This window comes from Lissotriton vulgaris, chromosome 1_1 (assembly GCF_964263255.1).
Source record: "Lissotriton vulgaris chromosome 1_1, aLisVul1.2, whole genome shotgun sequence".
Taxonomy (NCBI): domain Eukaryota; kingdom Metazoa; phylum Chordata; class Amphibia; order Caudata; family Salamandridae; genus Lissotriton; species Lissotriton vulgaris.
This window is the reverse complement of record NC_141685.1, coordinates 371,966,287-371,993,569: the sequence shown is the minus strand read 5'-3', so window position 1 is coordinate 371,993,569 and position 27,283 is coordinate 371,966,287. Positions and strand designations below refer to the sequence as shown.

The 27,283-nt window shown below is 45.0% G+C and overlaps 1 protein-coding gene across 8 annotated transcripts in view; it reads right to left on the bottom strand.

The window, feature by feature from the left end:
- The window catches only part of OSBPL9 (oxysterol binding protein like 9), a 1,205,712-nt gene that overhangs the window by 733,096 nt on the left and 445,333 nt on the right, over positions 1-27,283 (bottom strand). For all 8 annotated transcript variants that reach the window (XM_086952425.1, XM_086952427.1, XM_086952426.1 and 5 more), the window contains one exon: positions 2,033-2,062. In XM_086952425.1, coding sequence (XP_086808551.1) covers positions 2,033-2,062 — 30 coding nt within the window. The remainder of the gene's footprint in view (positions 1-2,032; positions 2,063-27,283) is intronic.

The window sequence follows — 27,283 nt, the reverse complement described above, 5'->3', positions numbered from 1 at the left end:
TTGTATCCTCACAGGCATCAGATACAAAAAAGTGAAAATTAGGCAGCTACGATTACTGTATTTCCCATGACCTCCAGCCATCTATCTTCGTGAGAAACAAGGTCTTTTTGAGCATCAAGTAGAATTTGAGGTGAAAGGTCTTACATTTCTGGACAGGCAGAACTAAGATAGTGCCTGAGTGGATGCTATGTTGTTAAGTGGTAGAAGCTAGGGAGGTGTGATTGGCATCCTGAGAGGTGCAGCCCATGGCATATGCTCTTTGGTTTGAGTCATGCGCTTCTGAAGGTTCTTAGTTACCTTTTTCTTTTCTAACTTCTCTCTTTTACTCCTCCTTGATGGGCTCTGGAAGCTCCATAGTTTGTAGCTGTTTAAACCAAGCAGATACATACTTATCCCTAATTACTGGCAGTGTTTGATTTATTTACAAGTAACCGTTTGCCCAATAGCCCTTTGAGAGGCCATTGGGCAAACGGTTACTTGTAAATATGGCTAATAAACAGTTACTCACAGCAGAGGCACACTGGTGCAATGCAGGCTAACTACACAGACAGTGAATAAACCCAGAAGGACACCAAGAAATTCAGTTGAGTTAAATCTCAGCAGAAAGTGAAAAATAATTAGTAACACCATGAAAGAAACTGCACACTATAGTTCCAGCTGCAAAAAGCCTGAAGAGAAGAGGGGGGCTGAGATCTAATATGGAAAGGTGTCATTTTTTTAAATAATATTTTATTCTATATTGGACATTGGTCTAACCAAATCTGGTTTGCGGATTGGCTTACCTTGACAAAAGCCTCCGCATTCCGGCCCATTGAACTACTGAATGTAAATTTGATTTTTCATTGGTCTAAATTTAAACACTTCTAAGTAGTTTGTGTTCTTAGATTGAAAAAGGCTTTAATGCACAGTCTGCTAACAACTGCAGTAGATGCTTTTCGATTATAGTCTGTAATAATGTAATTATGGACTGACAAACAATATGTTAACACACTATAACACCTTGCAAAAGAGTTTGAACGCTAATAAACACACCAAGTGAGGGAGAACAGAAACTGACAATCATTCATTATACAACTATTGGAAATACTAAAATAAAAAAATCAATTAAAAACACAGAATAAATACTACGTCCGTGAAGAGTCTTCACTTTGCAGTGGAGGGAAATGCAAAGCAAGACAGAAAATAAATCAAATGGCAGGATGGGAGAAGGAAAAAGTACTATAAGTTGAGAATAAGTTGATAACTTATTTCAGTCAAAAGACCATAAAAAATGCATATAAAACTACAGCAGCACAGACAATAAAACAATAAATAATCATAAAATGTTAAAAAGAGAATTAAACTAAGAGTTATCATGGTTTAATTCTCTTTTTAACTGAATGAGAGAATGTGGTGATAGGAAGCAGAGGCAGTAGAAGGTGAGAGGAAGAGGAGAGAGTTGTAGGAGAGAAATATGAAATGAAAAAGGAGGGAAAGGTGAGAGTGCAAAGGTTAAGGAGCAGAATAACAGAGGCATCATAGGAGGAAGGGTAGACCAAGCAGAGAGAGAAAGTTAAAGAGGGATGCAAGAGAGAAATAAGTACATGAGAGCTGGGGAGGAGGGGGCTGAGAATAAAGACTAGAGGTTTTGGAGCTGAAGAGGTAGTTTGGGTGAGCAAAGAGTAAGAGAAGAGTCATAGCCAAGCAAGCAAGACGTAGAGGAGAGGAAACTGCATAAGAATAAAGGACCAGAAGCCCTTTATCCAGACCATAACAATATGTCCTACTGTGCTAGCTAATTGGGATCTGTACCGTTATGTAACCACTTCCTCTCCAGTGTGAATAGTCTCCCTGGCCCCAGTTCCTTCTAGAGCAGACATACTATGGTAGTGTGTTGTTCAACCACACAGTAACAAGTGATGTGGAGCAAAGAGCAATGCTAGGAATGAAAATTGGTGATGAAAGGTAATGGCGTATGAAGGTATGAAGTGCAACATATTTTTTCAGATACATCTAACATGTTCCAACAAATACATGATTTAAAGAAACTTACACATGTTGTCTCCTTGAGAGTTTCAATTTTCTGTTGAATAAAAAAATAACAGAGCTACAGTCAAAGTTGCAAAATCATGCTTTTCATAAGGAGTTTTTTTTTCTCAAATATTAATGCCATTTCAATATTTAACATAATATGCATTACTAAACAATGTTCTATAACACATCCATTTTTATAGCAAATTGCGATTCCTTAAATACCATGTAGAAAGCACCCGAGTTGTGCAAATTTGGTATAAGAAATCGTAAATTACCACCAACTGACTGTTGGTGGTAATTTGCGAATTCTTTGAAAAAAGCACTTTTTTACTTTTTTCAAAGTGCCATGTGGCACACATGCTCATTTCAGGGGTGTATCAAGGCGTGCTTATGACACCCTTGCAACCTTGAAATTGCATTCACAATTTGCGATTCTCTAATTGGTAATCGCAAATAGAGAATTTCTTACCATTCATTCCTATGGGTCTCTATGCCCATAGGAATGAATGGGAAGGTATTCCTTAATTGCGAATCGCAATTCGCAATTAAGGAATAATGAAGGAATCAAAATTATTATTGCATTTCCCACATACATAGCATTTTGCGATTCCTTAACAGCAATTCGCTAAATATCGCTATTAAGGAATCGCATAAGGGCTTGTTAATACTTATGCCTCTAAGACAGATACCTGGTAAAATCTAAGCTCAGCTTTCAGCAATCTGTCAGTGGATACACACAGCGTTTTAGCATTCATTTTTCCTCCTTTGAAGTGTGCCCTAAATGTTAGATGCAAAATTCTAGAAGATCTGTCAAGTAGGATGTGACATACATGCAGGATTTAACACTATTGTCAGAGAGAATGCTTGCAGCCTCACCGCGGCGGTCACTCTAAACCAGTTCAGAGGCAGCTCTCCTTCCTACTGGGATTGGTGCCTGGCTGACTAGAATGACAAAAACGGAGACAAGGCCAGGTGTGAGCTCCATCTGCATGTGGCCGGGAGACCCCCTTGAAGTAGCTCAAAGGGCTTGGGTCACAGTCTACAAGCCATCCTGTCAAGGCAGGGGGGGACGAGGGGGGTGGGGGGCTGGGGACACAACACCCCTGCACACGGATGGTCCAATGTCCCTGTCCTGAGAGCAGTTCACACCTCACTAAAGGATAGCCATCAAGCTGCCAGGTGACAGATGAATGCTTACAGAAAGGCCTCTAGGGGCTATAGGCAGGCAGAAGGTAACTGTCAGAAAGCACCTTTTCTGTAATAGTTAGACAAAATTCAACTTTACCATTACATTGGATTTTGGTTAACTGTTAAAACAAATCCCGAAACTATTTTTCTAGTGGTCACCAGTCTGAAATTGGCATCATAGGGTGTTATAATGTAATCCAATATTTCCCTATGGAAGCAGTCAGCCCTGCTACTGTGAAAAAATAGTTTGTCTTTTCACTGTAAGGACATATGGAATATCAAACTTCGTATATATCCTACTTTTATATATACACACCATACAACCTACCCTATGGGCAATAGGGCCTACCGTTAGGGTTAACTTATTAATATTCAAAAGGACTGCTTAGGCCTGTCAAAGGGGTTTATTTTGACAGGTCAAATTGGCCGATTAAAACTCCAGAGCCAGCCTACTGTGGTAGACCTGGAAACATGTTTTACTCCTTCACTGTGGTGGTTGGCACGAGAGCTGCTGCCCACTGGCAACATTTAACTTTCAGGCCCTAGATACACTGCAGGTACAATACTAGGGACTTGTAGTTAAGTTAAATAAGCCAATCCAGAGTATTCCAATTTTACCATGTTGAAAGGAGATGCACAAGCACTATTTTGCTGGTTAGTAGGTGTAAAGTTCACAGAGTTCTACACCCAGCAAAAACAGGGTTCATGTGAAAGGCCAAACAAAAAAGTTGGGGGTGATCCTACAGAAAGCGTAAATTCCCAACAATTCAGAATATTAATTAAGTATACTTGTCTAGGCCTGTGGGCAATGACAGCTGTTTACCACATTTTATGTATTCATTAAATTCTGCTTCCAAGTACAACACCAACATCTCTCCAAATTTAAAATGAGCATTAAACATTTTCCTTTTTTGAAGGATTATGCTTACATCAAAAAATTTACTAATCTACTTTTAAATCAAAGTAATCAGTGGGTGAACATTAAAAGCATCCTCTCAGCAGTCCAAGCAGGTGTTAGATTAGGGACAGGTATAGCAAAACAATGCTCCACTATATTTCTACTTATTGCAAAATAAGTTGAGAACAGCGCCTCTATGCATTTGATTTCACCAAGAGATTCCTTTTGTGGGAAGTGTTGCTATCCAATGAATGGATACTGCTCTGTTGAGTCTTATTACAATTTTTCTCTAGGGGGATTTTTGTGCATGTTTATATTAGTTTGGAATGTGAAACCACCTTTTTCTCTAAGGCCGCCAGGCTTCACTGTTTTTTGGCACTGGACGTTATTTGTTAATTTGAAGTGATCACACTAAAATATTAGCAAATAAGAAGCAATATTCAAATAGGTGCAGTCTGCCCCATAATTATGCTGATAGCGCATTTTCTTTACCCACTAAATTTCAACTTCCTTCTTTTTGAGACCTTTTTAGGGGTATTAAGATAAAATAAAAGCACTCCAGGTACAGACCTGAGGCAACTGATGGTGCATTGCATCGAGCAGAAACTTGGAATCATTAAAATAGAAAACGTTGTTAGGCACTGCCTTTTATGCAGAATGTTGTCCTTGGGCCCAGGTACAGCAATGCACTTTTTATGCTTCATTCAAACTTTTATTAACGCTGACTCCATACAAGCAGCAATGTGTACCACACTAAGTGCGCTAACAACCAATTTCAACCTTCTCACTTTGTAAGACCCTACGCACCATAAGATGTAATATTTTCTGGGGCCGTGGCCACGGAGGCCAGGATAGAGGACGGGTTTTAAAAATGCTCCGGACCTCCTTCACCACTCGAACTCCCGTCGCCCTTACTCACCATACTGAGCTGCTGCCCTTACTCACCATACTCGGCTGCTGCCCTTACTCACCATACTCGGCTGCTGCCTGTCTGCTTTGGCCCCCAGTGCCTGACCAATGTTCTTGAGGTCGGAGCAACCAATATAGCGGTCTCTCTATGAAAGAATCGGCACGGTGCACTGGGGAAGCACCTGGTTCTGTGTGGATGCCACAGATTCAGCCCAGAAGTCTCCTGTCCTGCACCTGAGAGCTCCTCAGTAGCTGTGTGGTTCCTGTGTGTTTTCTCAACCACTGTGGCGGCCCAGCCATAGTCTTCTTGGGGCTTGTGTGGACCCACTGGGGAGAGATCCTGAGGGGGCTCCAAGACCCCCACCCCCCAACCCAGCGAACAGACTGACAGCGGAGGATGGTTAGTGAGACAGCCCTAGCAGCCCTTGCTTCCCCTCCATGGCCGGTGGGGTAAGCAGGACAGGTCTGTCCTACTGAACGAACTGTCCTGACGCCTCAGAACTACACCGGCGCCCAATCTTCCAAGAGTGAGCCTCTGACAAAGGAGCCAACCACCAGTCATCATTCCTGAGCATCGCTCCATAGCGGTGAAGAGGGGTGCGAAACGTCTTGGGGTGGTGGCTTGCGGAGGAAATCTACTACTCATTTATCCGGGATGGAGTCCTGGCCGAACGCCACTGTGGGCAGGCAGCGAGAGAAGCCTCTGGAGGCGGCCAATGTAAAGTATCAACAGTAAGGCCAGCTGAGCAGGCGGACCAACTGGTCTTTGCTTAGGGGACTACCAGACCTCTGAGCAGGTCTAGTCATGGCTTTACACTGTTCAGTGTCCAGCCCTCTGCTACAACAGGCCCCAGTCCGCTCAACAGCATGGTGAAAGATAAGGAGGCACACTCATGCGCAGCCACACATTAACAAGCACACTACATCCGCTGAAGATCACCCGAAGCAGCCTGGTGAGGCAATAGGAGAGCCCAGGTTGGAAGCCACAGAAGTGACAATCATCATGTAGACCATCCAGACTTCAAGAGAGGGGGTGTAGGCGAAGGTCAGGGAGGTGGGTTAGATGTGGCCCTCCTCCAGCATAATCATAAGTGTGTCGTAAGCATAGTAAAGGAAGCCGAGGGAAAAATCTCTCAAGTAGAAAAAGTTGTTGTGTAGTTCCTATAAATATATATAGGATCTGCACGTTTACACAGCATAAACTAAGGAATTGGTGTCCAGACTGATTCCAGACACCCCCAAGTAAAAGTTAGCCTGTAGACCAGCTAGCGAACAGTGCCACTATAAACCCTCCAACCTTACCAAGAACTGAATAGTTTATGGCATCTATCGAACATGAAAACCCTGAACCCCTCATGGCAACAGTACAGTACTTTTCATTCAGTCACTCATACTCAGTCTCCGAGAAATGCACAGAATAAATGGTGGGGATGTTTTCAATAAGCATATATTGAACGGGTGTCAATCTAGTACAAAATACGTGTGCTGCATCTACCATTAGACAGAAACCGATATATACGTTCACAAGCAGCAACAGAGTAAATAAAAAGTAGAACTCTACCATGGTTCTAAAACAGTGAATATATGCAGGCATATAGATACATGGCAGTAATCATGCGTATTCCTAATATGCAAACCCTAGCTAAGTGTACCTAGCATGTATGTAGGTGTAAAGCCAAGAATCCCTCTAGGAAAGAGCCAACCCCTTTATCTGATGGGAGAGAATGAAGGACCCCGTCTTGGTCTAGAGTTGGACACCCCGCAAGGGATGTTAGACCACTGCGTGCTGGAGTGTCTACGTGCTGCATCTCATGTCAGCATGGAAGCTTCTCCTCTTTTTATTTTTTTTTACTTTACATAGTCTTATTTAGTGCAAACTTGACCCGAATCGGGAATCAGAGCGCTTTACATAGTACCAGTTGCATTACATGAGGACACATTCATTTTTGTTACGCAAGGGGAGCTTAAGTGATTTGCCCATAATCACAGGATGTTCAGCGTCATTGCCGAGACTCAAACCCAGTTCCCCAGATAAGAGGTCGACTGCCATAGCCGTTAGGCCAACTCCTCTCCTCTCTATTTTACCCTTCGAAGATATGGTGCTTATATACCCGAAAGGTCCCCTCAGGGGCTCACCCTAGATGTGTCATGGTACTGTGGGCCTGTCGTCCAAGAGTGACAACGGTGGTTACTTTTGAGTTATTATACAGAAGATGGTAATCCTGCTGTGTGATACTAAGAATCCACATGCATAGTAAATTAGGCTAGTTTTCGGGAAAAATCACAAAACATATATTTGGCTCCTAACTAGGTAAAGGGTCAGCGGCAGAGCTGGTGTGTGGAGCAAGGTAGGACAAATATCTGTAAACGGTTGTACAGCTACCTAAGCCTTTATTAGGGTACACTGGGGATCATAATAGTACCTGATCGCAAAACGACAGTGGATAAGTCGAACACTACCAAAAACATTCCTGAAATCAGACCTAAGAATGCTGAAAACCGGTCCCGCAGGACAACCTGTGCTTTGTGGGATTCCTTCAGAGGGGTTCAGTCCACAGCTCCGGAGCAATTTTTGGAAGTGTGGCTCAAGTTGTGGCTCCCGGAGGGCGCCCTCTTGCAATGGTTTGCTATAGAGTGAGCACATAGAGCCTTGGCCCATCGCGCACCAGACCCATTATTGCTGGTATACTGAACCACAGAGACTGCAACGCTATCCTGAGAGAACCAGGGCGCCCTTCACTTTGACTTGACTTGAATGATGATATTCCCGAACTCTACTCACAAATCCTTTGACGTAGTCAAGCTGAAACTGCTGGAAATGTCCCTGCCGTGCATGCGGATACACCCAGCGAAACTGAAGTTTGCCCTCAACTCCTGAACAAACATTTTTTTTAAGAAAGATCCAATGATGCGTGGGAGTGGGCTGTCGAACAATGCGAAATCTGCCGGCATGATCTGCCGCCCTTGAGGGACTGGGTCCAGCAGTCTTTAACAACTTTATGGCCCCTGAGGTCCACTACCAAGAAAATGTTGAGGTTCCAGAGAGGCCAAGGACACCACAAAGGTTCCCCGGAATCCTCAGAGACAGATGAGTCAGAGGGAAGAGTGGGGATACCCCCCTAGAGATGAGCCCATTCCAAAAGAGACTTCCGGTTGGTCACCTATGAGGAGTGATGGATACCCTAATATAGTGGTGGTAGGCGGTGGCACTACGTACAAACCACTACATGGCAGTGGATGCCACACTAGAGAAAAAACGACGCAATATCCTGAGTGTTTATGCCCCACTACACCAACTGACCGATACTCGGTGGGGGGGCGGGGATGCACTCACTGAGGTCCCCATGGTGTTCCCTCGTGGAACCACCATTATTGGCGTGGTCCTTACATGAGACACCTCGCCCGAGCTGGATTCTGCTAGTCCCCAGTTGATACACCAACTGCACGGGCGCTAAGCCTTGGGTCCTGGATGGATTCCATGAGCCTGTGCGATGCTTGGAGAACCTAGCATGCTAATGAAAGGGAATACACCCACATCAGCATCGACCAAGACACACTTGCATATAGATTTGTTGCTCCTACAAGCTCCTGGCTTGTCCTACGTAACTGCTGCACACATAGTCCCAAGAGGTATTTCTGCACATTCCCCAGTGACCCTTCACCTTGAGACACCAGTTTTCAGTGACCCTTCACCTTGACAGGCAGGCACCCCAAACGGCGGCTCAAAACATGGTGCCTCATTGGTGAGCAGTTCAGGGAATGTATCGAAACAGACCTTGCAATATACTTTGAGACAAACTCTGGCTCTGTCACCTCTTAGGGTATGCTCTGGGCGGATGGCAAAGCCACGATCATGGGGCTGGGGTGGGTTGTCACCATATCATACATTCAGAAGGCAGAAAGGCTCAAAGGCAAGGATATCGCTAGATTAGGTACCAGAACACTAGAACTGGAGAAACATTGGCTTACTCGCGAACTTGTGGGATACATGGTCAACTCAAAATTGACAGAGCTTCACTAAGGCTGCTAGCGTTCGACATGCACCGCCAATGCTGGAGAGCCTCCACCAAAAGAGTGTAAAAGTACAAGGGTAAGAATGGAAAGCTCCTCTATTGGTTAGCCACTGGGGAGATGAGCTCCAATATTATTCCTGGCATATCACAAACTCAAAAGGGGAGGAGGGCACAGGTCTTGTGACTGGTTGCAAATACCATGCATTCCCTCATTTGTGTGGGTCCAATCTTCACCAGACTTCTCTTAATGATCTCCTTCAAATGTTTTGGTTGCCATCCATTATCACAGCCTGATCATCCTGGCCCTGCTACTCCACCATGTCACTAGTCATCTTTTCCATCACCAACTCAACTCTTAAAGTAGTTTCACTCACCGAAGAAAGAAACCCCAAATTCTCATTTGTAACCCATGCTAAGCATTGTCCAGTACCTCCATTCTAATCTCCATTTTATGGATTCTTCTGACTGTACACTGTTGTAAATTCTGGCTTCTGACCCTTGTGACCTCCTAGTAGTCCTAGTTTGGCCTGTATCTTTTTCAGGCCCAGTGTTCTGCTGATAAGTCCTCAAACTTTGCACCGGTTGCCAGTTCAAAGTTTTCAGCATTACTGTTCATGTCCTCTTCCTAGCCCTTTATGTGATTTCAATACTGCCTTCACGCCACCATAATATTAACCTTCCAACCTATAATCACGATTCACTCTGTCCTTTGATGACTCGCACATGGAGTGTAAATGTAAATGTATAGGCATTTATATAGCGCACTACTTACCCGGAGGGTCCCAAGGCGCTTCGACCGCTGCGAAACCCTTCTTGGCTTCCCTGAGAGATGGTCCCTTAATGGGTATCTCCAGGGTGAGACCAGGCATCCCCGGCGGTCTGGTGGGGCCGTTAGTGAAGATGAGGCAAGCTAATGCCCAGAGTTGCCGAGTGTGATCGCGGGTCAGAGTGGGCACCGAGGCGAGAGAATTATCGAGTCCGCTGACCCTGGTCCAGAAACCTGCCGCGCCGGGAATCGAACCCTGTTCCCGGGCCGTCCTCTGCTCTCGGGTCTGCCGCCTCTAACCAGTGAGCCACACGGCTTGAATAATTCCTTCCTCCTGTCATTACTCTTCTTTCGCAAAGACATAGTTCAAAGCCGACAACCTCTTTGATATTAGTATGTTTGGCAACGTGGAACTCACAGTGGCAGTAGCCCTACAATTCATTCAAATGTGTTGATTGGTAATTGTAGTCTATGGTGCACACACTGTAGGGAGAGGGATAGGTCCACCTCATTCCTCCTCGTTCAAGACATTTGAAACAAACCGCATGATCTATACAGTCCTCTGCCTTGACCTATGGCACACGCTGTCCGGTGGATGGGGTTGGAATATGAAAACATGAAAGGGTTGGAACATGGAAAAATAATAGGGTGAGCAATACTTGGGTACTTTTGACCTTGTGCTTCAGCAGTACAGTTTGGTAAATATAACCCTATTCTCACAATACAAAACCCCGTCTTGAATAAGGGCAGGGTATTTATATGTTCTTGGTCCTGAAGAAACGCCACGGATCCCTCCTGGACCAACAAGGTGTGAAACATGTAGACATGAGGTTTTTTATACATCACATATCAGACAGTTACTTTCCATAACTTCACGCTGACCATCTACACTTTATTGTTTTTAACAAAAGGACCCTTGAATAAACATATCCCTGGGTACACTCAAAGTAGTTTTACAACACTTTTACATTTCACCACAATCCTCCACTATCTCCGCACACCCGCAGGCATCATCACGTCTGAAATAAGATCTCCATTAAAGAGCCCTCTCACAGGGCATATCGTGAATTGCAGCGCCGGCCCCACGAGGAGCAAAAGCCCGATGATGAAGCATGACATCCATATGGGTGTGTGAGGGCAATACTTCCTAGTAAGTATGACCTCCCTCAAAGTAGTAAACTCCAACATTGTACTATCCCTTTCTCTTTACAGGAACAGCCACCCCATTTTGTTGATATATATGCACACACTGCGCCATTCATTGTTTATTTGCCATACCATCAACCCCTTGGCCATTAAACGTTGACCAGTGTCAAAACCGCATTCCTGATCTTGGTGGTGGCATCTTCATGGTGCTAGGACAGAAACAGCCTCTTCAATATGCTGTGGGGTAGACTTTGTTCCCATTGTCTCATGCACCACCCGTTGAGCTTTCTGGTATCTTCAAACACAGATGGAGACAGCTCTGTAGTTAACAAGCTCAGCATTCACCCCCTCTCTACAACAGAAGTTGCCACTGCAGATTCTCAAATGGATAATTAACAACATTCATGGATCCACAGGCTGCCCCAGCACCCTGATGCACAACTTTAGGCCACAAAAGGCCGGAACCCTGAGCGGATTTAGGGGTTTTAACAGCCACCAAGGGCATATTTGTCATCAGAAACCCAGATGGGAAGGCCTCTCGGCTCCTTGGAGACTTGTAGGCATGTCAGAGGGAGCCTGTAATGTTCCAGTAATGTTCCAATAAGACAAAGCATAGCCATGTGGAATTCTTCGGGTTGATTGGAGTCATGATGATGCCACTTTTGGCTTCTTGGGCTACCAAGACTGCCAGGATGGGGCAGAATCCTGTTGGGACTTTTTACGTTTCTTTTTGGACTTCCGAGATGACCAGTCACAGGAACGGCACTGAGAGCAGGACCAGGACTTACATTTAGATCAAGACCAATCCCAGCAGGTGTTCATGAGGTGACTTGCCAAGAAGAGATTAGATTGCCCATCTAAAATTGTCATGGGGCGCATCAAGGAGCAATAAATGCAGGACATAGAGTTGTGTCCCTACACCAGGCACCATAGGCAAACCACATGTGGGTTAGTCACAGACATTTGTTTGTGTCATTCCCCACAGATGGACTTGACAAGTGACATTTTTCCTTGCACACTTTAGAATTAAGACAAATTGGAGTCTCAATGGTATCTCCGGATCAGAGGTATGTTGGAGCAGAAATAAAGGATCTGATATCAGAGTGCATGGGTGGCACATATACAGGCCCAGCAAGTCACATGTGGCGTGGAACAATGTTGGATGCCAACATACAAGAATACTACTAAAACTGAATTTGAAATATGTAACTGACAGTTTTTCAATACAGATGTATCTGTGAGACAACTGGTCAGTCATTAATAGGGATCCTTCGTAGATTAAGATGGAATTTGAAGTAACATATGCACTCTGAATTGATAGAACTGGAGTGGGGTAAAATATGCACCTGTATAAGGAGAACAGATATTCGGCAATGAGTTCTTACAATTAAAATACTTGGTATTATACAAAGCGATTGTCCCTATACGAGACCACTGTCTAGGAAGCAAGACAAAAGCATCTGCATTTTCTTTAAAAATAATACGTAATTGCTTGCTTCCGGGGAGCGTTTTCATTATAGTATGAGAAATAACTTTTTCATTATAATATTAGAAATAACTGGGCTGTGAGGTGATGTTTCTTTGTTGTACCCTGAATATACATTCACAAGAGGAAGGGAAACCTGTACTTGGACTATTTATAGATAATCTATTATTTAGACATTTTAATAGACATCTTTTATAGGCCTTTGCTCTCTCTACCCTTCCTTTGCCTCAGAGGAATGCAGTCTTTTTCCAATAACAACTGACATCTTTACAGGTTGCTAAGCCGTTGTTTCATAAGATGGCATATGTTTACAGTGCAATTAAATGATTCTGATGGGATTTGAAGACTCATTATTTGCCATTATTTGCCACTTTTACCCTCAAGCGACATTTTTGCTTTTAGGCAAGCTTGAGTAGCTGCATTTGCTTTCTTTGACTTTTTGATGCATTGCTCTTTTGCTCTACTGGTTAGATTATACCTTTGTGGCAAACATTTATTTTGTTAAGACCCTTTTTTAGTTTTGGTGTAGTGTTCAGCGTATTTCAACTATAGTACATGGAATTAAGACTTCTAACTACAGAATCTTTTGCTTTCCCTGAACCAGAGGGGCCAGAACTCCGGTAATGATGAATATGTGAGGCAGTTGACAGGTGGCAGAAACAATCAGTTGAAAAAGCCGCTGAGCACGCTTGCTTTATCTGTAAATGTAACTGTCTCATGAGATTCTTCTCGGCCGATTACAGAGAGTGGGTATTGGAGGATTGGCACTGTCCTGGTTGGAGAGTTTTCTCTCCGGCCTCTCACAATCTGTCAGTGTGGGACCCTATCGTTCCATCTCGAGGGTACTCACTAAGGGGGTGCCACAGGGCTTATGCCTAAGCCCCACATTATTTAATGTGTATGTGGCCCCCCTTGCAGAGATTGTGAGAAGGTTTGGGTTCACTCCAGTGTCATACGCTGATGACACCCAGCTGCTTTTTCCTTTCAACTCTTACGCCTGAAGTGAAGAACAATTTTGCAGAGGGCATGAGAGCAGTATCCAACTGGATGGCTACTAATTGCCTCCAGTGTAATGTCGGGAAGACCGAAGTAATGCTTTTTGGGAAAGCCAGCATGCTCTGGTCCCCCGACTGGTGGCCTTTAGAACTAGGCCCTGTCCCATGCCCAAAGCTAGTTGTTAAGAACTTGGGGGTGAAACTTGATCAGAATTTGAGTTTAAAGGAGCATGCTAACTTCGTCACAGGAGCTTGTTTTAGAACAATTGGCTAGTTAAGGCGAGTCTTCCCTCTGCTGCCTGACATCCACAGGAAGACTCTTGTGCAAACCCTGGTGATAAGCCGTTTGGACTACTGCAACGGCCTCCTCATATCAGCAAATGAGGAGGCGCTTAATCGTTTGCAGGTAGTCCAAAATACGGCAGCCAGATTGATTCTAAATGCTCCTGCAAGAACCCCGTCCAAACCCCTGCTAAGACATCTCCACTGGTTGCCAATACGACAACGTGTTAAATTTAAAATCTGCTGCTTAGTGCACAAATGCCTTTATGGGCAAGGCCCCAGATATCTGGCACAAAAACTTCAGATATACAAACCTGAACGCCTTTTACGTTCCAGCAACCAATGTCTACTGGAAATCCCCACCATAAAAAAAAGTCAGACAAGGTGGACGTGCTCTATCCTTTATAGGCCCTACCATCTGGAACAAGCTTCCATCCAACCTGAGACACAATGATAATCATCTGTGCTTCAGGAAAACATTAAAAACTCTTCTGTTTCAGGAAGCATAACCCACCCTGTGGTACCACACGGAGTCAACATTTCCTCAGTACTGATGCGAGCAAAGCGCAGAGATACCTCATGGGTCGATTCTGGCGCGATATAAGCAATTAAATAAATAAATAACAAAGTGAGTCAAGCAGCTGTCCATATTCAGGTCATTATATCAGTTTCACAGGCACTAACCGTCTGGTGCATAGCTGGAGTGGATTTGCAAATGGTAAAGTCAGCTTCATAATCACTCATCACTTGATAAACAGCTGCACACACAATCTGCTACACTTTCTCCAACAGCTCCAGGTAAGCTTAAAAAGGAGACCAAGGACATGCAGCCTCCAAAATCCCCACATTCTTTCAAGGAAGTGGGGAGCTAAGCACCCGTGTTCATTAACAATTTACATCTGGAGGTAGTGATTGTGTTAGATGCCTTCATTTTGTCCTGGCTTCCTTCTCATTTAGACTGGCTAGAGTCTGGAAATTGGCTCGCTTCGTTCTCATCAGGTGTCTTTGGTTCTTATTGCTGGTTTGTTGCCATTGCCCTATTATCTGATTTGATGGTCCTGCGGTATTGGATATAACTGGGAATAGGTGTTTACTTTTTCTTCAATGCTTTTCTCTGGACAGTTGTCAACTAGTGCCCAAGGGTGTGAAGGGGTATGGCCTTCAGGTTAAGCGTCTGCCTTGTTTAGATGAGGCTGCAGTTTAGGACACAACCAATCTATCATGGCTTAAGGTGTCTTTCCGGATGCACTTCCTGCCTGCCAGTGAACAGGGTAAATGTAAATGTAAATGTATTTGAGCTTATATAGCGCACAGCTACCCACAAAGGGTTTCCCGGCGCTTGCTTAGGGAACCCGTCCTGGTATTCCCCTGTGAGATACCCCGGCAGGGTATCCACAAGGTGAAAGCCAGGCATCCCGCCGCGAGGGGCCGTTGTGGAGATTAAGCAAGCTATTGCCCAGAGTCGCAGAGTGTGAACCCGTGAGTCGAGAAGGCACCGGAGCGAGAATTATCGAGTCCGTGGAATTTTTGAGCCCAAGACCCGCCGAGGCGGGGAAATGAACCCTGGTCCAGGGGCGATCTCAGCTTCCGGGTCTGCCACCTCTAACCCCTGAGCCACACTTCTCCATAGTGTGGCTCAGGATAGTTTTGCCTAATGGTTGGTCTCCTCAGACCCATCTACATAGGATACTGCTTGGGTTTTTGATTCATGAGGTTAATTGCTGTGTGACGTCACATTCAGACATGTGTCTGAACCGTTTGTCGTACAGGAGAGCAGTGGAAAATTTTCCAGATCTAGTCTGGTGCCTGTAGGAAAATCAGTAAGTGAGGAATCAACAGGTAGAAGAAGTTATCAGAAGGAATATGCTACTTACCAGTATGCATCTGTTCTTGGCATGTAGGGCTGCTGACATACATATCTGTGCATAGATCGCCGCCTAGTGTTGGGTCCGGATGATTGCACATTGTTGTCCTGGAAGAGTCTTCGAAGTATCACGAGATAAGTGGCTCCTACCTCGGACTACAGCGCGCATGGGCATCCTCTCCATCCTCAGATTGTTTTTCGCCATTGTGGCAGAGATGGAGTATAGTATAGTAATAGATGGCCATGCAAAAAGTGAATGCTACAGCTGCGACAGGCACCGGGGAGGCGGGTGGGCGATATGAATGTCAGTAGCCCTACATGCCAAGAACAGATGCATACTGGTAAGTAGCATATTCCGTTTGAGGCATGTGGGCTGCTGAATTCATATCTGTGCATAGAATGTATAGCAGTATCTCCCTTTGCGGTGGTTGCCCGTGCCAGCTGCAGCAGTCTGAAAAAGAGTTTTGAGAACAGCCTGTACTACAGCAGCTTGCTGTTTGGAATGTACATCGACACAGTAGTGTTTGGTAAATGTATCTATGGTTGTCCATGTGGCTGCTCTACAAATTTCGTGTAAAAGAATATTTCCTAGGAAAGCCATGGATGCCCCTAGTTTGAGTGTAGAATGCGCCCTAGGGGGAACTGTTAAGGTGCGTTTTGCCTTTAAGTAACATATCTGAATGCACTTAACGATCCATCTGGCTATCCCGGATTTTGAAATAGGGTTGCCTTTGTGTTGTGGTGAGAAAGCAACAAAACTGTTTTGTATTTTGAAATGCTTTATTAGTTCTATCTATATAGTAAAGCAGAGCTCTTTTGACATCTAGAGTATGCAAGGCCCTTTCAGCAACTGTCTGTGGATTTTAAAAGAACAATGGCAGTTCTTTTGCTTGATTTATATGAAAATGGGATACCACTTTCGGCATGAATTTAGGGTTTGTTCTGAGAACTACTCTATTCGCATGTACTTAAATGAATGGCTCTCGGATAGTTAGGGCTTGCAGCTCACTAACTCTTTTAAATGAAGTAATGGCAATAAGGAAAGCCACCTTCCAAGTAAGAAATTGTAGTTCTCATGAGTGTAGTGGTTCAAAAGATAGTCCCATAAGTCTGGTTAAAACGATTTTTAGATTCCAGAATGGTGATGGTGGGTGCCTTGGGGGAATTACTCGTTTAGGTCCCTCCATTAATGCTTTAATTGCTGGCACCCTAAATAGTGAAAGATGTTGCCTGTTTAGAAGATATGCTGCTAACGCAGGTAGATGTATTATGATGGATGAGTAGGCTAAATTGCAACGTTGTAGGTGCAAGAGATAGCAAATTATGTTTTGTGTTGAAGCGTCTAATGGGTTTATGTCGTTGTTACTGCAGTAAATGACGAAACGTTTCCACTTAGCTGCATAACATGCCCTGGTAGTGGGTCTTCTTGCCTCTTTGATAATATTCATGCAGTCTGGAGGCAAGTTCAGGTATCCAAACTCTAGGATTTCAGGAGCCAGATCGCCAGGTTCAGCTGTTGCGGGTCTGGGTGTTGGATTTCGCCATGGTTCTGAGTTAGGAGACTGGGTGTTAGTCGCAGTCTTTGATGAGGCACCACTCACAGTTCTAGGAACGTCGTGTACCATGGTTGCCTCGCCCATGTGGGAGCAACTAGGATTAGCGTCAGCGAATGTTGGCGCATTTTGCGTGCCAATAGCGGTATTAATGGAGCTGGGAGAAAAGCGTACGCAAATTTGCCTGACCAGTACATCCATATCGCATTGCGGTGCGACTGCGGATGTGGGAACCTGGTGGCAAAGTACTGGCATTTTGCGTTTTCGCTTGTGGCAAACAGATCTATCTCCAGTTGTCCCCACTGCCGGAAGAATGGTTGGAGCACATTGGGGTGAATTGCCCATTCGTGCATCTGCTGACTGTGCCTGCTGAGCAGGTCGGCTATTTGATTGTCTTTGCCTGGGAGGTGTTCTGCCATGAGAAACATGTTCCTCTGAATGGCCCATTTCCACATGCTTTGAGCTAGGTGCGACAGCTGTGGGGAGTGTGTTCCTCCTTGTTTTTGAATATAATACATAGCTGTCATGTTGTCTGTCCGGATCAACACAGTCTTTTTGCATAAGTGTTTTTTGAATGCTTTTAGGGCTAGAAAGACCGCCGTCAACTCCAGAAGGTTGATGTGCATCTTTTTCTGTTGTATAGTCCATAGTCCCTGAACTGTGTAATGCAGGACATGGGCTAGGGATGCGTCCATTGTCATCACTATTTGTGGGACAGGCTCTTGGAACAGTCGTCCTTTGCAAAGGTTTTGTGGATTCCACCAATGCAGAGAGTTGTTAGCTCGACTGGTCACGAACACTAGGTCCCGTAATTGCCCCTGAGCCTGGTTCCACTGCCTTGCTAGGCACTCCTGGAGCGGACGCATGTGTAACCTGGCATGAGGGACTATGAATATGCACTAGGCTATCATGCCTATGAGTTGCATAAACACTCAGGCTGGCAATGAGTGTTGACGTCGTCGATATAATATTCAGAGTCGTGCTTGGAGTATTGATCTTCCTCTCGATCCGAGTCTTCGGTGTCAACTAGTTCTTCCTCGCCGAAAATATTCTCGGGTGCTGGTGCCGACCTCTGCATTTCTTGCCTTGCCGCCCGTCGATTCCGGATCGTCTTTTTGGACCGGAACTGGGCCAAGCTTGGCAATTATCTTCGTTATGATCTGGAGATAAACATTTGTTGCACACGGGATGCTTATCTGTGTGTGGGAACTTAGAGTTGCACTGCGGGCAGTATTTGAATGGACTTCGTTCCATCGACCGTCAGTCCAATTGGCGTCGAGAAGGCCTAACGGCCCGATTCGACGACCGGAGTGCTCGCAAATGGTGAAGTAGGGTATAGGTACCGATCGAGAACAATACCGACTAAGCCGAAGGCCTTTTGGCCTTTAGAAAAGTTTGTCTTTAATCTGAACTTGGAGTGCTGGAAAGTACATCCGAACACAATGGCGGAAAAAAACAATCTGAGGATGGAGAGGATGCCCATGCGCACTGTAGTCCGAGGGAGGAGCCACCTATCTCGTGATACTTCAAAGACTCTTCCAGGACAACAATGTGCAATCATCCGGACCCAACACTAGGCGGCGATCTATGCACAGCTATGAATTCACCAGCCCAAATGCCTCGAACGTAGGTGTTACCATTCAGTATTGGCTGCCACGCCTGCTGAAATATAGAAATCCAGTCCCATTTCAGAATTCCGACACTGAAAGGCAGGGAGATAACTGTTTTTTGCACCCTGGACATGTCTATGCAGTATATTAGTTAAAAAGACATCATAACGAAGAGACTTAAAACAATGAAAATCCAGAGACCCAGAGTTCAATAAGAGCACAAGAATACTAAGAAACGTGCAAGGCATGGGAAGAATTCCTGACAACATTTTTTATTTAAAACATAGTTTGTGTAGGGCTACCTCTGCAGCTCTAAATAGAATAGAATATTCTTTTGCACTTAGGCACAAGGAATAACCAATTTCACAATAAACACTCAGTAAATGGTAATTAAGTTCCTCGTTTCAGAACATATGTTGCAAAATGGCAGCATATTAGTGTGTGCTCAAGTAAAAAAATTGGTTAAAAGTGATTCTGTAGGCGCACAGATTGCATGTTCACCCAAAATCTTTACGTCTTTTGAGAATGCATCAGCTTCCGTAGAACACAGTCCCATTTGGGATAAAACAGAAGGCTACCTCTCTAAAAAGGGCACATGTCCTGTAGAAATGTCTCATCACGCCATAGTCTCAGGATGGACACAAAGCAAGATTAATTAGGTGTGAGTTATAAATACAAGACAATTTGCGATAGAAACAGGTGAGCAAATTAGTGAGGAGTGGTCACTGAACAGGCCTTGGTGACAGACTCTCCTAGTACCTATAGAATTCCCTCGAAGCTTTTATAAACTGTTAAGATAAAGACGGACACCGGCTTTCTAGTGCTGCTATAGTTCCAGTGAGCCTGGCTGGGGAACTCCATGTGAACCTGGATGTCGAATATCATAACCTCAGGCTTGAGAGAGAAAACTTGGACTTATAATACCATAAACCCGCCCCCTACACCTTCTGAGAGTCTGGACATATAACACCATAACCTCAGGCCTGGGAGAGAAACCTTTGCCTTCTGCAAGTCTGGACGTATAATACCATAACCTGAGGCCTGAGAGAGAAACGTTCCCCTTATGAGAATCTGGATGTATAATACCATAACCCCAGACCCGAGAGAGAAACCTTCGCCTTTTGAGAGTCTGGAGCAGGCCCCTTCACCTTCTGAGAGTCTGGACATATAATACCATAACCTCAGGCCTGAGAGAGAAACCTTTGCCTTCTGCAAGTCTGGACGTATAATACCCAAACCCCGGCCCCTTTGGAGTGTCTAGACGTATAATACCCTATCCCCGCCCCTTCCGAGTGTCTAGATGTATAATACCATAACCCCGGCCCCTTCCGAGTGTCTAGATGTATAATACCATAACACCGGCCCCTTCTGAGAGTCTAGATATATAATACCATAGCCCAGGCATGAGAGAGAAACCTATGGCTTCTGAGAATCTGCACGTATAATACCATAACCCCATCCTCTTTACCTTCTGAGAGTCTGGACGTATAGTATGATATCCCCAGGCCTGAAAGAGAAACCTTTGCCTTCTGAGAATATGACGTATAATACCATAACACCGGCCCCTTCTTCTGAGAGTCTTGGCATACAATACCATAACCCCAGGCCTGAGAGAGAAACCTTTGCTTCTGAGAGTCAAAACGTGTAACAATACCATAACCCCAAGCCCCTTCGTCTTCTGAGACTCTAGACATTTAGGAGGTCATTAGGATTGCGGTTTTTCCGCATCCTCGGGGCCGGCAGAAGCCACCGCCGGCCCCGAGGATGCGGAAAAAGCGCAGCGGACTGACCAAGGACCCACCGCCACATTAGGATGGCTGGTGGGTCCTGGTTTCCGTCCGCAGCTTTTCCGCCGCGGTCCGCTTACAACGCGGCGGAAAAGCTCTAATATGGTGACGGTGTCTTCCAGACACCGTCCACCATATTAGGATGGGCAGTACAATATGCTTTTCCGCGGCGGATTTCCCGCCGTGGAAAAGCATACGGAACTTCACTGCGGGGGCCCGTTGCGGGCCCCCTAGGTGAAGGGGGGGTGGGGGGTGCACATGGGGGGTACCTATGGTACCCCCCTGCATTTGCGTGCACAAAGCAGCAGGCACCGCACGGTGCCTGCCGCTTTGTGCACGCAAATGCTGTGCATGCTTTTTTAACATTGCGGCAGGTGCAGCTTGAAGCTGCACCCGCCGCAATGTTAAAGATTGAGGATGTGACCGCCACCCTGGCGGTCACATCCTAATCTGCACGGAGGGACCTCCGCAGCCCCTGCGGACGGTCCCTCCTACTCTATGGTGGCGGACGGACTCAAGTCCGTCCGCCATCATAATCGGCCCCATAATTCCATAACCCCAGGCCTGTTCGCCTTCTGAGAGCCTGGACATACAATTTCATAATCCCAGCCCTGAGACACAGACCTTTGCAATCTGAGAGCCAGGCCTGTAGAATGCCTTAACTCCAGGCCCCTTTGCCTTCTGAGTGTCTGATGTATAATAACATAATCCAGGTCTGAGCCAGAAACCTTTGTCTTATGAGAGTCTGGACACATAACATAACCCCAGGCCTAAGAAAGGACCCTTCACCTTCATATCTGAGTTAAAGGTGGCATTTGAAGGAAAAGAGATAGAAATGATGAAAAAGCAAGAGATGGTTGATTTAAGGATTTTTCTTAAATTCCGCAAGCTTTTAAAAACTTGGCTGTTTAATTCTGTATTCTTCTCTTACTGTTCTGTCCCCTGTGCTTGTCCGCAGCGCTGGGAGGCCTCCGGGTAGACATTGGGCTTTCTAAATGTTATTCCATTCCATTCCTTTTACTGGGTGGGTCGGTCTGAATTGGGCAGGGAAGTTAAACTTCCAGACATTTATCCTAAAGTGTAATTTTGAACATACTGTAACGATTAGTTGCTGTAAATTGCATTTTTATGCTCTTGGCTCACAAACATGCATAAGGAAAATGCTACTTACCAGTATGCATCTGTTCTTGGAATGTAGAGCTGCAGAGTTGTACACTTTGCACAGATCGCCATCTGGCGTTGGGCTCGGATGATTACATGTTGTTTTTGTCTTCGAAGAAGTCTTGTAGTCACAAGACCGGTGACTCCTCCTTCGTGTACAGTGCGCATGGACTTCGGTTCCATCGTTAGACTATTTTGCCAGTGGGGTTAGATGGAGTAGTGAGAAATAGAGAAGTGTCCATGCGTGATGTATATAAGATAATACTGGATCAGATAGAGGTATTCGGGGAGGAGGGTGGGCGTGTAAAACTCTGTAGCTCTACATGCCAAGAACAGATGCATACTGGTAAGTAGCATTTTCAGTTCAAGGCATATGAGCTGCAGACTGTACACTTTGCATAGACTATATAGCAGTATCCCCCTCAGCGGTGGCTACCTGTATCTGTTGCAGTAGTTTGTAATACAGCCTGACCCACACTAGCTTGTTGTTTAGCTTGCACATCTACACAATAGTGTTTTGTGAAGGTGTGTGGCGTGGTCTAAGTTGCTGCTTTGCATATGTCATCTAGCGGAATGTTTCCTAAGAATGCCATAGATGCCCCTAGTTTGCGGTTAGAATGTGCTTTAGGGGGAATGCTTAATATGAGTTTAGGTTTAAGGTAGTATATTTGTATACATTTTACAATCCACCTTGCAATTCCCGTCTTAGATATAGGATTGCCTTTATGAGGTGGGGAGAAAGCTACAACAAGTTGTTTGGTTTTCCTAAATGGTTTCGTTCTTTCTATGTAATAGAGCAATGCTCTTTTGACATCAAGAGTGTGTAGCGCTCTTTCTGCCACTGAGTCTGGTTGAGGAAAGATTACTGGTAGTTCAACTGACTGGTTTAGATGGAAGGCAGAAACTACTTTGTGTAGAAAAGTAGGATTTGTTCTAAGAACCACTTTGTTGAGATTAATTTGTAAGAATGGTTCTTGTATGGTTAATGCCTGGAGTTCGCTCACTCTTCTGAGAGATGTGATAGCGACCAAAAACACCACTTTCCAAGTAAGGTATTGTAATTCACAATTGTGTAGAGGTTCAAATGGAGGGCCAATTAGTCTGGTAAGGACTATATTGAGATTCCACACTGGGGAAGGTGGAGCTCTTGGTGGAATTATTAAATTAAGTCCTTCCATAAAAGCTTTTATTGGTGGAACTTTAAAAAGCGACAGATGTTGTCTGTTCTGCAAGTAGGCTGCTATGGCAGCTAGATGTACACTTTTTGATGTATACGCTAGTTTACAATGTTGTAGATGCAAAAGGTAACAAATTATGTTTTGAATGGAAGCATCTAGTGGGTCAATTGTATTGTTAGAGCAATAAATGACAAACATTTTCCACTTTGCAGCATAGCACTCTCTTGTTGTAGGGCGTCGAGCTTCTTTGATAACGTTCATACATTATTGTGGAAGATTGAGGTATCCAAACACTAGGATTTCAAGAGCCAGATCGCCAGGTTGAGCTGATTGGGATCTGGATGTCTTATCTCTCCATGGTTCTGAGTGAGAAACTTGGGAAAGAGGTGCAACTTTTGATGTGGCACTACTGATGGCTGCAACAGAGTTGTGAACCATGGTTGTCTTGCCCATGTTGGAGCAACTAGGATCGTTGCAAGAGAATGCTTTTGGAGCTTCCTCACTAGCTGTGGAACGAGTGGGAGAGGCGGAAAAGCGTAAGCAAATTTTGCTGACCAGTTCATCCATAGCGCATTGCCTTTAGACAATGGGTGTGGGTACCCGGATGAGAAGTTTTGGCATTTTGTGTTTTTGTGTGTGGCGAACAGATCTATGTCTGGCTGTCCCACATGCAAAGGAATGGAAGATGTACTTGAGTATGAAGTTCCCATTCGTGAATCTGGTGTGTTTGACGACTGAGCAGATACGCTATTAGATTGTGTATTCCTGGTAGGTGTTCTGCTAGGAGGTATATGTTTTGCGGAATGGCCGACTTCCAGTTGCTCTGTGGTAGACGGGATAACTGGAGAGAGTATGTCCCCCCTGTATTTGTATGTAATACATTGCCATCATGTTGTCTGTACAGATGAAGACAACTTTTTTGAGGAGTTGTGGTTGAAACGACTCCAGCGCCAGAGAGATTGCTAACAATTCCAGATAGCTGATGTGGAATTGTTTTTTCTGAGAGGTCCATAACCCTTGAGTGGTATGGTTTTTGAGATGTGCTCCCCAGCCGGTGAGCGATGCATCGGTTGTTAGCACTAGCTGTGGAAGTGGCTCGGGCAAGGTTTTTTGTGTTCCACCGCTGCAGAGAGTGATGGGTTCGGTCGTCCACCAACACCAGATCTGTTAGTTGACCATGAGCCTGGTTCCACTGATGTGCTAGACATTCTTGTAATGGGCGCATTTGTAGTTTTGCATGAGGGACGAGAAAAATGCATGAAGCCATCACTCCTATTAGTTGCATGAACACTCTTGCTGGTAGAGTGTGGTGTGGTTGAAATCTTTTAACTAGTGTTTGTATAGCATTTATCCTGAAGGTATTGGGATAAGCTTTGGCTGTAGAGTGTTCACTGTTGCCCCTAGATATTGTTGCATTGTAGACTGTTGGAGATGGGATTTGGCTAAACTTGCGGTGAATCCTACATTGTGAAGCAACCGTTTTGTCTGAAGCGTGTGTTGCATATAGCGGTTTTGGGAGTTTACTTTTATAAGCCAATCGTCTAGGTAGGGGAAGACATGAATTTGTCATCCGAGATGTGCTGCAACTACTGCGAGGCATTTGGTAAAGACCCTGGGTACTGTGGTGACTCCGAACAGAAGTACCTTGAACTGGTAGTGTTGACCATCTACCACAAATCTGAGATGTTTTCTGTGAGAGGGATGTATTGGAATGTGGAAGTAGGCGTGGATTAGTTACTTACTTGTAATCCTAGTTCTCTTCCAGGGGTATCCTCATCAAAGTCATAAGCATTAGAATATTCCCGCCCATGCGCGGGACCCCGGAAACACTATATTATATGTGCCCCACATATATATACATACATATATATATATATATATACACATATATATATATATATATAAAAACATGCAATAGCAGCCAAATAACATCAGAGCTGAAATATAGTGTGAAGAATTTCCACCATACATGAATAATCAGCATTAGAAAAATGAGAAACACCAAAGATTGTTTAGAAACTGTTTTAATGCTCAGAAAGCAGTAGAAATTCTCATAACTCACTGGAAACATAGGAAGCTCCCAGGCTGCATTGCAAACACACAGTCTAAAAAGACTGAAAAGCTAACCTGTAGCTGAATAGCAATAAACTGACACCGTGCCTTTAAGGCACTCATGACCCCCTGTATCCCATCATGCCCCAGGGGTGACAGTTAGGTCAGTTGTTCTTTTCGGAGACTGAAAACAAACCCAGTAACAAATAGGTTAACCATATCTCCATATTAAAGAGTATCCTTTGCCCGGGGAGGCGGGGGGGTCGCTTATGACTTTGATGAGGATACCCCGGGAAGAGAACTAGGATTACAGGTAAGTAACTAATCCTTCTCTTCCAGTGGATCCTCATCAATAGTCATAAGCATTAGAATAGAATAGCAAGCCTCTCCTCTTCCCTGCGGGCAAAGGAATGATAAAACAGTAATTTATTTATTTATTTATTTATTTATTGACGTTTGTAGAGCGCGGCGAATACCCGTGGGCGTCTCGGCGCTAGTTAAGGGATGGATCAGCAACTGGGGTAAAGAAGATATACAAGGCTATTGGTCAAATAACCACGTCTTTAGCTGTTTGCGGAATGTGAACAGGGAGGGACTTGCTCGGATATGTGCAGGAAGGGTGTTCCAGAGTCTAGGGGCGGCAACCAGGAAACACCTGTCGCCCCAGGTGACTGTTCTAGTGCAAGGCACAGCCAAGAAGTTCTGAATAGAGGAACGAAGAGATCGGGTTGGGACATGATGGAGAAGATTCTGTTTGAGAAAGTGGGGACCTTGATTATTGAGTGACTTGTAAACAATACACAGCGATTTGAATTTGATACGGCTGCGTATCGGGAGCCAATGGAGATCCCTAGTAATCTCATCAACAAGTCTGAGTAGACTATAGACTACCAAACAAATTCCTCAAGGAGGCTTTCCCTACTTGAGTATCGGCCCTGGAATCAGATTCGAGACAGTAATGTCTCGTAAACGTATGAACCGATTTCCAGGTTGCAGCCTTGCATTTTTCTGACATTGGAATGTCCTGCAGGAAAGCTACTGTAGCGGCTTTCCCTCTAGTGGAATGCCCTTTGGGAGACCCCAACAAAGGCTTGCCTGCAAGCTGATGGGCCAATTTAATGCAAAAGACAATCCATCTAGAGATGGACCTCTTGGCCGCTGGAAAACCTGTCCGCATTTAACCATAGTTCACAAACAGTTGATCCGTTTTCCTAATCCCTTTAGTCATTTCCAAATACAACTTGAGCACTCTCTTAAGATCTAAGGAGTGAAGTGACCGCTCGGCTGGGGTCGCAGGATTTGGAAAAAACGAAGGGAGGGAAATGGACTATTTTATATGAAAATCAGAAATGACTTTAGGCAAGAAAGATGGATGAGCCCTTAGGACTACTCTATTGTGATGGAAAACAGTATATGGTTCTTTCGCACAGAGCGCTTGAATCTCGCTTACTCTGCGCGCAGAGGTAATTGCCACCAAAAAAGCCGCCTTCTAAGAGAGATGTTGCAAGGAGGCCTTGTGGATGGGCTCGAAAGGAGGTGACATTAACCTGGATAGAACCAGGTTCAATTCCCATGGAGGAGAAGGGTTTCGCACAGGGGGGATACACTTTTTTCAACCCCTGGAGGAAGTCCTTAACCACTGGAACCTTAAAGAAAGAAATCTGATCAGGTGATTTTCTGTATGCTACTATGGCTGACAAATGCACCCTAATAGAAGTGTACTTTAAACCAGCAGTTGCCAGGGAAAGGAGGTATGGCAAGAGGACGTCCTCCTGCCCTTTAGTCCGATCTAAGTGATGATCCCTACACCATAAGTAAAACCATTTCCACTTGAACGCATAGGACGGTCTTGTGGAAGGCCTCTTAGCCTCCTTTAAAATGTTCATGCATTCGGGGGGCATTCGGGGGGCAAGTTCAAATGTCCATATTGGTGAAGTAGTGTGGCTCACTGGTTAGAGGCGGAAGACCCGAGAGCAGAGGACGGCCCGGGACCAGGGTTCGATTCCCGGCGCGGCAGGTTTCTGGACCTGGGTCAGCGGACTCGATAATTCTCTCGTCTCGGTGCCCACTCTGATCAGCGATCACACTCGGCAACTCTGGGCATTAGCTTGCCTCATCTTCACTAACGGCCCCACCAGACCGCCGGGGATGCCTGGTCTCACCCTGGAGATACCCATTAAGGGACCATCTCTCAGGGAAGCCAGGAAGGGTTTCGCAGCGGTCGAAGCGCCTTGGGACCCTATGGGTAAGTAGTGCGCTATATAAATGCCTATACATTTACACAGAACCTCAGGAGCCATGCTGTTAGGTTCAGTGATGGGAGGTTGGGATGCATTATCCTCCCGTTCATCTTGCTTTAACAGGTCCGGCCTGCAAGGGAGT